Consider the following 14,598-nt stretch of genomic DNA (forward strand, 5'->3'; position numbering starts at 1 on the left):
TGCCAATATAAGAAACCCAGAACCTTGGCTGTTAAGGCTCTGAAGGCCATGGAAGAACCGGTCTTCCTCCCTATGCAATAACTAAGGCACCCCTAGCCCACCAGCACAATGCCAGGACCCTCAAAAAGTGACATGCTCATTTAAAAAATAGACTAGAAAAGCAAAATTCACCTGCCAGAGTTAAGAACTTAGCCTTATCTCTAGGTGAGCAAAAACTTTCCCAGAGAAATATAACTGCCTTGCCCTTATTCAGGTTGGGAGTTTGAATTTATACTACCTATATGGTCCAGGAACTCCAAACTGAAGAGGTGAAATGGTCTATTGGTAGCACCCTATGGCACTTGGTAAAAAAATAAGTTCAAATCCTCTCTGGTAGAATGTCCCATCATTCAAAATCCCTCAAGATTCCTAAAATGAAGGTCAACCAAATATGAACTCACACATCCAAATGTCAAAACACAGACACCATCATGAGCAATTTACAGTTATTCTTTCAAGAATTATTCTTGAAGACCTGCTCAATGCAAAACATAGAAGTAGGCCATAAAAAGGAGAAAAAGCAGTTAGGGCACATATACTAATATGTAGACGAGCTCCTGTCATAAAAGACAATGCATATAACAATAACTATTCAAATGTACAATACAGATCAAAAGAACAATGAAGTTCAGAAAAGTAGGGACCAAGTGAGTCTGGAAAGTTTAGAGAAGATTGCATGGTATCAATCTGGAATCAATCTGGACACTGAAACATTCAGACGTTTCCACATTCTGTGTTTCACATGCATTCATCCAGTGCTCTCTCAATGTGCCAAACACTGCACTAGGTCCTGGGAGGTGGAAAGAAAAATAAGACCAGGTACCTTCTCTTCAAGACCTCATGGTCTAGTGGAGGAGACAGGTCCATAAAAAGGCGACTCTCAACCAACATGGTGAAGGCAAGACAGGATAAAGGCTCAGGACCTGATGGGATTTACATAGGACATTCTGAAAGGCATTCTGAGTGTCCCAAACTGTGTGGGCACAGAATGGTGAGGTTTTGCTAGCATGCATGCAAGTGTGGGCTTGCTTACTTGTAGGCTGGAGGCATTTAAAAAACCACTTTAAAAATCATTATAGCGCCCTGGCCGGTTTGGCTCAGTGGATAGAGCGTCGGCTTTCGAACTGAAGGGTCGCAGGTTCGATTCCGGTCAAGGGCACATGCCCGGGTTGTGGGCTCGATCCCCAGTGGGGGACTTGCAGTAGGCAGCCGACCCATGATTCTCTCTCATCATGGATGTTTCTATCTCTCTCTCCCTCTTCCTTCCTCTCTGAAATCAATAAAAATATTTTTTTAAAAAATCATTATAGCACATTCCTGGGGAAATCTTGCACAAGTGTATGCATAGAGGATCATTTTAACAAAATGTGTGCTTCGGAGACTCATATTATGACTTAATTCTTTCAATCATTCTGCCTTAGCAAAAGAAGTTCATGGAAAGCAAGCGTGCTACACATTCAATTTCATGGCAAAATCAATAGTTTCCTGGTGTCCAAAACATGTCGACGTGTTCTGCCACTTCACCAATGCCGCTAATAATTCAGTCCGGAGTCGGTCTATGACGCTGAATCTGGTGCCTGGTGAGAGCATTTTCAATTATTTTAAAGCGTTGTACTCATGGGCAGGAATTTACCTATTTATTCACTCCCTCATTCATCCATTCTATAATAGATGTTGAGCACCTTCCTATGGCATGCCTTAGGCTAAGCATGTGGGGTTTGAAAAGAAATAAGCCACGTTTCCTAGCTCCATGCTCGGGGAGAGATAGATGTGGTCAAGAATATAAGTGCTAAGCTAGAGACTTTGTGGGTAGCCAGAGAGGCTGCCTGCTGATAGATAGGTGGGGAAGAAGTGATCAAGAAAGTCGTGCAGATGAAGTCATATTTCAGCTGAGTCTGGGAGGCTACCCACTGCACAGGGCAGACACGTGCCTGAATTCCAGCTGGAGGGATTCTGATTTACTTGGGCTGTAGTGAGCCTGGATGTTGGTATTTTCCGAGCTCTCCAGGTGATTCTAAGATGCCAGAGTTGAGAATCCCTTGGGTGAAGGCAATATATCCCTAAGGCTCCTGGGAACCTGAATATCTCTCATTTGGCTGAGCCCATATTAAGCTCTCATTATTTTCCATGGCTAAGATAGTCTAGACAGCAGAGAGAAGTTTCCCAGGGCCTGGAGGTGGGAAATAAATCCTGTTAGGAAAAGCAAGTGCAGATTAAAGTCAGACGTGTATGGAAAGCACTAAGAGGCTTTGGAAAGCCAGGGACAAAATAAAGACTGGCCACTTCCAAAAAAGGCACTGAAAGTAAAGGGAAAAATGAATTCAAACATCAAAATTCTACCTGGGCCAGACCCCATTTCCACTTCCTTTTCTCCTCCTTTCAGTTGTCCCTTTTATCTCCATGTTTCCAATGCAGGAGAAAACATCACATGTCGAGATCCCATAATAGGTGTGGGGGAGCCTGGGAAAGTGATCCCGAAGCTCTGCCGGTTCTCGAACCTGTCCAGCAGCCCTGCGAGTCCTGTTGGCGGGGTCGTGACCTACAAATGTGTGGGCTCCCAATGGGAGGTGAAGAAAAGCGACTGCATCTCTGCCCCAATAAACAGTCTGCTCCAGCTGGCCAAGGTGATCCTCAAACCTTTGACTCTGAGGTCTTCGTGGGGTCATCTGTCTGGCTTACCATGTCTCCGCACTAAGGAAAACGGGCTTTGGGCTGGTTTGTGTTGCTCTCAAAACTACTTTAATTTGTTTCTTTCCCAAAAAAGGACAAACCGAGATATGCTTAAAAATTGGTTTAAATACAAATATGGAGGTAACAAAATATGTGTTTTACTTTAAAAACAGCCATATACCTTTACCTTGTCTTCTCAGTACCTTCTATTTGTTGCCTGCAAGGGGTAGGTAGTATTATCCTCACTACCTGCTGTCCTTTGAATAATTTTTATATTAAGCAAATAGCTCTAATCTTTTAAGAAAGAAGAGCAACATAAACAAATAAGATTGACAATTGCAAAAAAAAAGTTGGGCTTTATACTTTTACAGGTCTGAGATTTCCTCAATCCTTAGAGGTAACCAGTAGTTACAGAAGAAGGGACTAGCTTACTTCTCTTACCTAGAATAGAGGTTACTGTCATGTAGTAAGGGAAAATCCCTTTCTTTCCATCAAAATAGATAAATGCCACCTCATACTTAAGTCATTGAAAGTTAGAGACTCCTAAAATTCCATGAGTTACAATAAGTAAATACTGATGAGGCAACTAGTGGGGTTATAGCAGATGGTGACATCTTCGGACAGCTGGTTTCAAATTCTCTCACCCTTGGAGGGAGAATTGAGGAAAAGAGGTGATATTAACTTATGTTTTATCTGGTTCTCCTCTTGTCTTATACCAAATTCATTAAAAATACCTACTATGTACAAAACATTATTATAGATGCTATCAGGGTAAAGAGGCCAAATCTGATTTGATAGATAATATGACATTAAACATACATTAATTTTGGTTAGGATAATTGGAAAGTGCTGCTTGAAAAACTTGGCATCTGAGTTGGACCATGATGGACAAAGCACAAGAGATATAAGTTGTCCTAATTGAGAAAGATAGAAAGTATAATTTGGACTCAACATTGGGCCATGGTACCAATTCTAGATACTTAGATACATTGTCAATGTAAAAGAGGCATGCTGGCCTATCACGTTCCATTGAGTTATCCATTCAACATATACTGTTGAAAACCTATTGTGTGCCAAGTTAGATGATGTACTATGTTAGATATTATGGGATATGAGAAGAACAAAAAGAAATATAACATATTTTTCACATTATTAAGGAGCTTATATTTAATTGGAGACTTTGAAATTAGAATATAAGATGACTTTCATAAAAATATCACAAATGTGAAGTATACTAAGTAAGATGAATACTTATGCATTCAAAGGAATAAATTTCCATGTTGGAACACTCATCAAAGTTCTTCATAGAGAAGATCTAACCTGAGTTAATTCTTTAATTTTAAGTATGAGTTAGATAGAAAACACAAGTGTGATGATTATAGATAGGGTGACAATATCATTTATCATAGAGACCAGGACACTTTTAGAAAATAAAAGAGGGTCTGTTAATAATTACATGGTGACAGAAGTTATATACCAGAACTGTTCCAGGAAAATTGGGACAGTCACCCAACAGAGGAAATGATTATAAAAAGGAAAGAGTAGCCAATGTGCTTCCATACAGACCATCTAAGTATCAGTTTCATTCAACTTTAATTTAGTTCTCTAACAATCACACCTCCTTTTATTTTCTCAATCAGTCATCAGGTTGACATATGTTTTTCCGTTCTCCCATGTGTGAGATCTTACGTAATATTCCATTCTGAAGGGTACACACAGTTTAAAAGAAAAATAAGTTATTTTATGAGATATACTCTTGGGTATGGATAAAAAAGGAAACTAAGGATAGGAGAGATTTTGTCATGGACAGATCAGCATGATCTAATGACCAAACTGATTGACAAGTGCTTTGTTGGTTTGTGTTGGCTTTTGTGTTGCTAGGCTTTGAGCAAGAGCCCCTCTCAGGACAAGAAGCTGCCTACATACCTGAAGGACCTTTCTGTCAGCACAGACAAGGTGGCACATGAAGTCAGTTTTCCGGGGAACCTGGGAGCCATTGTTAACATCCTTGATTTGCTCTCAACAGTTCCGATCCAAGTGAATTCAGAAATGATGACGGTGAGTTTGTTTAAGCCTTGCAGGAGTTTGGGGGTCTTGTCTTTTCACCCCTCAGGACTTGTGGTCAAGAGAGATAACACCTCCCCATTATAGCTTCTTCTCTGTCATTTCCAGAGCAGTGTCCTAGTTATGAGAGTCACATAACATGCTCTGCCACTTATGGCTTTTAGGATATCAGGGGGTTCCCTATTTTCATTTTGGGATGTTAAGAAGATTTCTTTAGTGAATCTCTGCTTTAATATCTTCATTAAAATAGAATGAATTGTTATCTTCTTTCTAGGAAAAGTAGGAATTAACGGCTTTCAGAATAGGATGCTCAAAGGTCTAGCACTAAACATGAACTTTGAAGCAGTCAGGGTTCTGGGAGGAAAGAGATTTCACCCGCAAGAATTCTGATGAAGAGACTTGAATGAAAGGTTGTTTCAATACATAAAGCCAGGATTTAAAAAGGGGGGGGGGTGAGGTATTCAGAGCCCAACAACATTTAGGAGCCATTACTATCCCTGGGACTAAAGGAGAAAGAGGAAACAGCTGAGTGAGAGCTGAATCCCTGGATGAGGGCTCACTCAGCAAGAGCTATAGTCTCAGAGGGACATAGCTATTGCCAAGATGCGCTTAGATGGTGTGGATGGGGGAGTGGGGTATGGTGGGTCATAGAAAAATCTATTTCAACTTTTTCTTCTCCCACCATCTCGTCCCCTGCCAGTGCTTCCCACTGGCCAAACCCAACCAGGGATTTCCTAGGGCTGCTATTCCAAATTGCCACAAACTGGGTGGCTTACAATGACAGAATTTTTTTCTTCCAGGGTTTTCAAGGATAGAAGTCCAAACTCAAGGTGTCTGCAGGGCCATGTTCCCTCTGAAGGCTCCAGGGGAGGAGAGTCTTTCCTTACCTCTTCCAGATTCTAGTAGTGCTAGGCTCTTGTTGGCTTGTGGCTGCCTCCTTCTAATCTCTGACTTGCTCTTCACAAGACCTTCTCTCCTCCATTTATCTTCTCCTTTTCTATCTCTTATATGGATAATTGTCATTGGATTTAGGGCTCACCTAGGTAATCCAGGATGGTTTCCTCTCAAGATCCTTACCTAAATTACATCTTTGAAGACCCTTTCTCCAGATAAGGTCACATTCACAGGGTCTGTGTATGGAACATGTCATTTTGGGGGCCACTAATCGACTAACTATAGGGCTCATAGTTTCAGAGAACAAACGTTTAAAAAGGGTAGAGAGATTATATTGAGAGAAGGCACACATAGAAAATGACAAGCCCGAGTTTATGAGAGAGAGAGAATCAAAATGTTTAGCAAAAAAAGAAAGATGCTTTTGACAAAGAACAGCATTGCTCATTTGATGCTCAGCATATGAGAGGGTCTTTTGTGACTACCCTGTGGGTGAAATGCCAGCCACCAAAAAGCATTTACAAGCTTGAGGTTAAAGATAAAATAAAACAATTAATGAAGCTCTCTGCCAACCTACTGAATTGGCCTTAGTGGGTGGTTCTCACTATCACTTTTGCTGAATCTTTAACTAAGTCTCACTGTCTTGGAGACCAACCCATCCTCCGCTAACTCCCTGCCATAAGAAGGTGGGTCCCAGGTCCCCACAGCCGATGATGCCTCCTTTTCCTCTTACCTGTACTCACTCAATAAGCTTCCAAAGAGATGGTATTTTTTCTCTTGTATAATGGAAAGAATTGATTTGATTTGACCCCATGTCATGTCAATTACAGAACTTTCTCTCTACGGTCAATGTCATCCTCGACAAGCCCATCCTGAGTACGTGGAAGGTGTTACAACAGCAACAGACCAACCACAGCTCACAGCTACTAGATTCGGTGGAAAGATTTTCCCGAGCATTACGGTCAGAAGATAGCGCCGTTTTGCCCATCTCCCACACTAACGTGCAGATGAGGGGCATGGTAATAAAATCTGGCTCTCCAAAACCCTACAAACAGAGGTTTGTTTTCTCAGACTCCGACCTCTGGGGCAATGTGGCTATTGACGAGTGCCATGTGGAGAACCTGCAGCCAGACACATCTATTGTCACCGTGGCTTTCCCAACTCTCAAAACCATCCTCGCCCAGGATACTCAGGGGAAGAATTTTGCCAACAGCTTAGTGATGACAACCACTGTCAGCCACAAAATAACTGCTCCATTCAGGATTTCAATGACTTTTAAGAACAACAAGTCCTTAGGTGGGAAACCACAATGTGTCTTCTGGAACTTCAGCCTCGCCAACTATACAGGAGGTTGGGATAGCAGTGGGTGCTATACGAAAGTCGATGGGGACAGTGTCTTCTGCAGCTGCGACCACCTAACATCATTCTCCATCCTCATGTCTCCTGACTCCCCGGATCCTGATTCTCTCCTGAAAATACTGCTGGATATCATTTCCTACATTGGGTTGTGCTTTTCCATCCTGAGCTTAGCAGCCTGTCTAGTTGTGGAAGCTGTGGTGTGGAAGTCAGTGACCAAGAATCGGACTTCCTATATGCGTCACATCTGCATAGTGAACATTGCAGCCTCCCTTCTGGTTGCTGACATCTGGTTCATTGTGGCCTCCACCATCCGGGACCACCACTACGTACTCAATGAGACAGCTTGTGTGGCTGCCACCTTCTTCATCCACTTCTTCTACCTCAGCGTCTTTTTCTGGATGCTGACTCTGGGCCTCATGCTCTTCTACCGCCTGGTTTTCATCCTGCATGATTCAAGCAAATCCATTCAGAAGACTATTGCATTTTCTCTTGGCTATGGCTGCCCTCTTATCATCTCAGTCATCACAGTGGGTGCCACTCAGCCTAGGGAAGTCTACACGCGGAAGAATGCCTGTTGGCTCAACTGGGAGGATACCAAGGCTCTGTTGGCCTTCGTCATCCCAGCGCTGATCATCGTGGTGGTAAACATGACCATCACGGTTGTGGTCATCACCAAGATCCTGAGACCTTCCATTGGAGACAAGCCCAACAAGCAGGAGAAGAACAGCCTGTTTCAGATCACCAAGAGCATTGGGGTCCTCACGCCACTCTTGGGGCTCACCTGGGGTTTTGGCCTCGCCACTGTGTTCCAGGGAAGCAGTGCTGTGTTCCATATTGTGTTTACCCTCCTCAATGCCTTCCAGGTAAGTTCTGAAGTGCCAGCCTTGCAGGAAGTATCTAGGCAGGTGGGACAAATTAATGATAGAAACACAAACAGGAGTGGGAATGGGGAAGGATTTTAGTTCAGAGGAGGACCTAGCCCTAAAGAGCAGTAATCACAAGAACTCAACAAGGTAGAAAGGACACGTTCCTCTGTTCCCATGGAACCTCATACCTCTTATCACCTGCATTATAATTTAGTTGCACATGTGACTCTCTTCTAAATGCCCTGGTAGTACAAGTAGGAGGAGAGTCCCTTCCCTACACTGGATTATGCTATTTACCCAACATTATCTTGATGCCATCTATTATCTCCTAAAAGAAAAAATCCTCTATATAACCAAGTAATCGCTCCAGTTAATTGCCACAAGCATTAAATGAGATCGCTCTTTGGGATGTCAGGGACAGCATTGGTCTTATCTATCATTATATACCTAGTACCTAAAAATGACCTTGGCCCAAACTATGTGCTGAAAATAACCATTTGACAAATGAAATGAATGCTATGCACCACATAGAATGTTCTCTGGAAGCACTTGCTGAAGAGCAAAAGAATGAATGTCTTACATAAGGTGGATATTTTGTTCTATTAAGCTAAAATGGAAAAGACGCCCTCTTTGTTCTCTCGCAGTGCATAACTCATTATAACACAAGCCGATAGGTTAGAAAAACCTCAGCCGAGGTACAGACAACAAGCCTTTGGAGCACAAGGAAGGAAATGCTTAATTCTGATCTCACGAGTGGGTGGGTAGGAAACACAGGCCCCCATGAGCTGGTGAGGAGGTAGGAGGCCTGGAGGTGAAGTTGAGACAACACCCCCGGATGCAAATTCTAATTTCTGCTACTGGGCCCAAGACTCCAAATTATAGAGCTCATGTCTGATGACATTTATAATATGCCCTGACTAGAAGTAAATGATTATTCCACCCCATGGCTCAGGCCCTCATCATATGTGAGGGCTGCTGTAGGCATAAGAGGTATGTCTAATAGCATAACCAGCAGGACCTCCACTTCACAATTGGGGGAAATAAGGAAATAGAAAATACCCTGATAACATAAAACATTTAAAGTCCCTTGGTGTGGACATACTGCATCTCTCTTAACATCATGTACTAGGCTCACTCCATAAACACAGGTGTGGGAAGAGGTAGTACAAATTCAATGCCAGGTTAGCAATACTTCCTATTTTGCTGAACAATAGAATATAAGTGAAATGCACTTCTTCCCAATTCTTTTTTTCAGGGACTATTCATTCTGCTCTTTGGGTGCCTCTGGGACCAGAAGGTAAGAACATGACAATTTCATGCTCCTGGATAGGTCTGAGGTGCTCGTGGCAGGTAGAATTTATGATGGCTTTTGTTGTTGTTGTTAAACAATGCAGGTACAGGAAGCTTTGCTGAAAAAGTTTTCTCTGTCAAGGTGGTCTTCACAGCACTCAAAGGTAACTCTTTCCTTTGTAGAGACTTCTGAAAACCCTTCTCTCTCCACAACTAGTTTTGGCATAGATGATTCCAATGTTTTTGCTTCTCGCCTGATTCAACCTATTACACACGCTATGGAACTATCATTAAGATGCTGTTCCCACATCTTTAAACAGGGGACAAATAGCACAGATAATGTCAACTGGAGGTTAAAATCAAATTTCAATGAGAAATAAGCAAGGAGTGTCTGATGAAACTCAGGGCCGTAGAGAACACAATTTGAGAAATAATGATGAATAGAATTTTCTATAATTTGTTTTGGAAAATAACAATTGCACTCAAATATACTTCCCTGTTTACATATGTCAGAAGATACTAAACTCGATAACAATAAAAAACATTTGTAAGTTATTTTTCTAATACCGGTGATGATATTCCAGGTCTCATGGGGCTCCCACTTGACTGGTTTTAAGGAGAAATTCATGCTTATCCCTGCTCTCACCTTGAAGTGGGATGATATTCAGACAGTGACCACTAGAGGGCAGCAAATGAATCTGACTAGAGAGAAAGCAGAGCCTTGGTCTGACACATTTGCATGTAATTGTCTTTTTTTTCTCATTTCTAGTCAACATCCCTAGGTTCATCGACACCTGTATTTTCTATGAGTTCTCCGATATCAAGAAGATTTAACAATTTGTTTGGTAAAACAGGTAGGTAGTGACCCCTAGGTGCTCCCTGGGTTGACCCAAACAAATTGCCCTGATGGGGAGATTCAAACTTCTGCTTTCCCAGTCCTCACTTCATGACATTTACAATGCCCTCATTGGGGGCAGAGGTTAAATACAGGAACTTGCTTAGACTTTCCCCAAACCACCAGGAGGCTGGTACAGAAGGTAACTTCCTTCAGTGGAACAACTAATAACTTATGAGGAATAAGATTTGGAGAATCTAGAAAAGCCTGCAGGCAGCTGTCTGTCAAACGGGTATCAACCCTAACAATGGGGATGGAAACTGCCCACCTTGTCAAACACTGACCACTCTTCTATTCCTGTGAAATGCGACTAGGTGGGTCATGTTTCTGGGCTGTGGTGCAGCAAAGAATATGTTCAGAAAAGCATATTATAGAAGCCCATGTTCCGGGTTCCTTTTTTTTTTTTTTTGAAAGTGCATGTTTTACACATTGCCATTTATGAAATTACGCATACATATAAGAGGGATCCCCAAGCCAGCTATGCTATCAGAAACATGCACAGGCAAGTGTCCACCGTGGAGGCACACAATAAATAATATTAACGGCTTTGGGCAATGAGTCTCAGCTGTTTGAAACTCTGTGCCATGCCGCTACGGTCTCCATGAAAATAAGCAATGCAGTTCCTTTCAGCTTCTTGAAACCAACCAGGTCTCACACATGTGAAATCTAGAGTCGTGTCGATGTTCCAGGGCAAGGCTTTTCGTTGTTAAAACTCCAGAGGACTTGGTGTTTCGGGTTTTAGTTTGAGGCATTACACGGAACTGGAGGGCGTTGGCTTTTGATTTTGAAGGTCACGGATTGGACCTGCTGAGAAGGGATGAGACCCTCAGGGTGTGTTAACACTGTTGCACTTGACCATCACTGTCGCTGGAATGTGTTTGCCCTTTGCATTAAAGGGAAACTAGGGAAAAGTCTATGAAATGATCCCACATAACATGGAAGGCCAAGAAAAGCTGCCCGTTATTTCTGAATCACACAGACAAGAGTTGGAGTTGGAGCTGTTTCCGAGGTCCCAGGGCCTGGGATTCCCCGTCATTGCACTTGCTAGCCTCTCGGGTCATAAATGCATCTCCGATGACCTCGCTGAGGGGTCCATAATCACTGTGACTTTGGTTTATGTTGCCAGCAGCCCCACAGGGGCCCCCAAGCAGTGATGGAAACCTTGTTAGCAGTGGCAGTTCACCAATCTGATGGTAGGGTGGCCACTGTGTCCCTTCCCTTGCTCGACACATGTCCCCCACTCTCCCTGTGCTTCGTCCCGGCTTCCTGCTGACACAGCCTGTGTGGTGGCTCCGGGTCCCCTCCCTGCTGCACTCGCTCTCAGCACTTCTGTTAGCATCCCCTGACTTCTCCTCTTTCCTGGTCTTGCCTTTTCTTCCCCTGTAGTGTTCTCTTTTCTTTCCATCTCTCCCTTCCCCCCATCACCTTCAACTCAGCTTACAGACCCTTCCCAAGAGCTTCCCCAAGTCACCCCAATCCAAGGGGACCAGGGGGTGCCCTCCTATGGATGTCCCATGCATGTGGTGGCATGTGGAGGGCTGCCCATGTGGAGACACTCTGTCCTTTGTAGAAATCTGGCTGCTGGTGTGATGGGAAGTAGTTAGTGCTTGTCTTGTCGGCTGCCTCGCACGCTTGAGAATGACAGATTTGTCTGTTCTCGGGCACTTGAGGAGGGCGGGCATGGGTTTGATTCTGGCACGGCGAGCTTACCTGGCTCTTGGACTAGAGCTCCCCTTCGGGCCTTTAGAAGAAGCCCCCCCACCCCTTCCTTGATCGCCCAGGCTGGTCTTTTGGGCTAAGCTGCTGTTCTGTGTTTCAGGAACCTACAATGTTTCCACCCCGGAAACAACCAGCTCATCCTTGGAAAACACATCCAGTGCTTATTCGTTGCTCAACTAAGAACAAGAGACTCCAACCCATGTGACTCTCGGAGAACAGTGGCTGTGCTCTGAGAAAGAGATCCTTTCAAAGCCCTGGGAAACGCATCCTCTCCACAGGCTTCTGGGAGCTGATGCCGAAGAGACTTTTTCAGTAGGGAAGAGCCTTTCTTGTGTAAAGAGGGACGAAAAGTAATTGTTCCATTTATTTTGCTGCCCCACCCCCACCCTTTGTGTGATACCAAATGTGTATAGTATTTAAGTGAAACTCAACTTTCCCAAAGCCCAACTATCTGTCTATATTGTAAAATAGAATTTCAAAGAGACATTTTCACTCTTCACATGTTGGCCACAAAGATAAGCTTTCATTAAAATAAGATGTAATAATGCTAGTACCTAGGAAATACTTTAGTGGATTCAAGAAAGAAAGGAAAAGAAGGAAGGAAGGAAGGAAGGAAGGAAGGAAGGAAGGAAGGAAGGAAGGAAGGAAGGAAGGAAGGAAGGGAAAAATAGAGAGAAACAACATTAAGAACCACATTTTAAGATTTCCATGTTCATGATCCAACACAATTACTAGACAATACAACATTGAGAATTAAGAGGTGGCTCAAAAATGGAAACTAAAAGAAAGCCATGGGAAAAGTTTAATACCTCCCTGGTATTTTCTTAGCAAAGAGAAGGGGAAAAAGGAAGTGGGGGGGAAATAGAGAGTAAATTACATCATCAGGATTCTTTCAAGTGGATAATAATATTGACCAGAAATTGCATGGAAGGAGACATGATCCTACATATCTACTTTTTTTGCATTTAAGGTTTGAGCTAAGTGGAATGAATATGCAAAGGAAGTGTGATAAGCATCCTTTATCTGATCCAAGCAAGTCCAACTGCTGATTATATTTTTATAGTTTATAGTTTTTTTTTATAGCTTATCAGAAAAGCTTTATGTTTTGGTTTGTTCCACATTTTGAAAGCAAAAAAAAAAAAAAATGCGTATTTTTTTTTATCCATTAATTGCCAAATGTGATATATTGCACTGAAAACAGATCCCAACTGTCATATATTATATGTAACAGCTTCCAGGTACTTCTCTGTGCATTATAGACTAGATTTTAATAATCTACAGCACTGTATATTACTGTTATTGTTACTGTGGATCTAGTGGGCTTTGGTGTGTTGTGTAGCTCTCTGTGTATTAACGCTCTCAGTCTTTAAGTCTCCAGACCAATATACATGTAGAGTTCTGTACAGTGTAACTTGTGTTCATTCCAACCACTTGGAAATCTTCCGGAAAGTTCTACCGCTGGCTAGTCCAAGCTCTCACTGACACATCCCCTTGATGAACAGATGGTGGAGGTTTTCCCAAGAATTTGATTATTTGTGATTTGTGTGTGTCTGTGCCTTTCATACAAATACAAATATTTATTAAATTTGCATCCGTATTAAAGTCAACCTTGTGCTTCAGCTACAGCAACCATATATTCCAACCAAAGTCATCATGAGACAATAAAATGTGGGACTACCTGGGAAATGGGGGCCAGGCGCTCCTCATTCAGACCAAGGACCTGCCCACCAGGAAGACAGGACAAAAGGGGCTGAATGCAACAACCATTAGTTTATCAAGGTTCGAAAGAGTTTTCTTTTAAAATTTTAACTCATTAAAAATCTCTTTCTTTTAATTCTAAAGTTTACCCTGGCCTTCTTTTCTTCACGGGGAGTGTGGGGCGGGGGGGTGGGGGGGGAACAGGTGGAACAGATAGAAATATTATCAATGTTTAAAATAAATGAACTCTTTATTTCTACATATTCACGAATGGCCTAGACATGACTCCCACGTTTGCTGAAAGTTGTCACTTCATTATTCCAACTGAATAGTTCATTATTTAAAGCCCCTAAGGGAAATGATCCTTAGGCTACAACATTCTCCAGGGCGCAATCAACTGTGGGCAGAGCTCAGCACTGAGAAGGTGGAGGGCCCCCTGAAGTAGAATTAGACATTAAGGAAAGATTGGCTTTGGCTGATCGGGTGCCTGGGGTTTTATCAGGGAGAACAGAGGCAGGGTTACAGCACAGTGTTAGCAAGGCCGTCTTGACACGACCAGCCAAGGAAAGCAGAGAGCTGGGGAGAAGGCTGTGGTTCCCATGTTCAAAAACACAATGGGACCAGAAACACTGAGTTCCAGCCCCTTCTGTAGGGCTCCTTTGGGAATCATTGAGTTTGACGTTGTGAAAGGAACCTCTGTAATGGCAGGAACCTTTGGCAGCGTTCCACAGAATGTGCATCTGGCCATCTGCCCACATTCGTTAACTGAGGCACGTTCCCTTACTACATACTTGCGTGGCGCGCGCGCACATGCACACACGCACATGCACACACGCACACACACACGCACACGCACACACACCACCCCAGGCGTGCATGTGCTTCCCACCTCATGAGCCACAGCACTGGATGCAAATTCCAGAAAAGCTATGTAAACAAAAAGTTGGAGAAATAATTTTTGGTTTTCTTTCCCACCTGCAAGATACATAGTTCAAACCCTGCTCTTGGCCAAGAGTATCCTAAACTGAGCAGTAGAATTCAAAGCTGTAAAGGAGCGCACTCATGAATCTGTAATCTGTAATTGTATGAAAGTGAGCAATTGGTGAC

The 14,598-nt window shown here is 43.0% G+C and overlaps 1 protein-coding gene across 5 annotated transcripts in view; it reads left to right on the top strand.

The window, feature by feature from the left end:
- ADGRF5 (adhesion G protein-coupled receptor F5) overlaps positions 1–13,634 on the top strand; it is a 102,507-nt gene extending 88,873 nt beyond the window's left edge. For 4 of the 5 annotated variants that reach the window (XM_059701496.1, XM_059701493.1, XM_059701495.1 and 1 more), the window contains 8 exons: positions 1,461–1,619; positions 2,455–2,663; positions 4,591–4,767; positions 6,495–7,886; positions 9,145–9,186; positions 9,284–9,343; positions 9,949–10,033; positions 11,894–13,634. In XM_059701496.1, the coding sequence (XP_059557479.1) occupies positions 1,461–1,619; positions 2,455–2,663; positions 4,591–4,767; positions 6,495–7,886; positions 9,145–9,186; positions 9,284–9,343; positions 9,949–10,033; positions 11,894–11,973 (2,204 nt within the window). In that variant the 3' untranslated portion in view covers positions 11,974–13,634. Of the gene's footprint in view, positions 1–1,460; positions 1,620–2,454; positions 2,664–4,590; positions 4,768–6,494; positions 7,887–9,144; positions 9,187–9,283; positions 9,344–9,948; positions 10,034–11,200; positions 11,268–11,893 lie in introns of all 5 variants that reach the window. The other variant, XM_059701494.1, reaches the window with a different exon arrangement.
- The last annotated feature ends 964 nt before the right edge of the window (positions 13,635–14,598 follow it).

This window comes from Myotis daubentonii, chromosome 6, assembly GCF_963259705.1.
Source record: "Myotis daubentonii chromosome 6, mMyoDau2.1, whole genome shotgun sequence".
Classification (NCBI taxonomy): Eukaryota; Metazoa; Chordata; class Mammalia; order Chiroptera; family Vespertilionidae; genus Myotis; species Myotis daubentonii.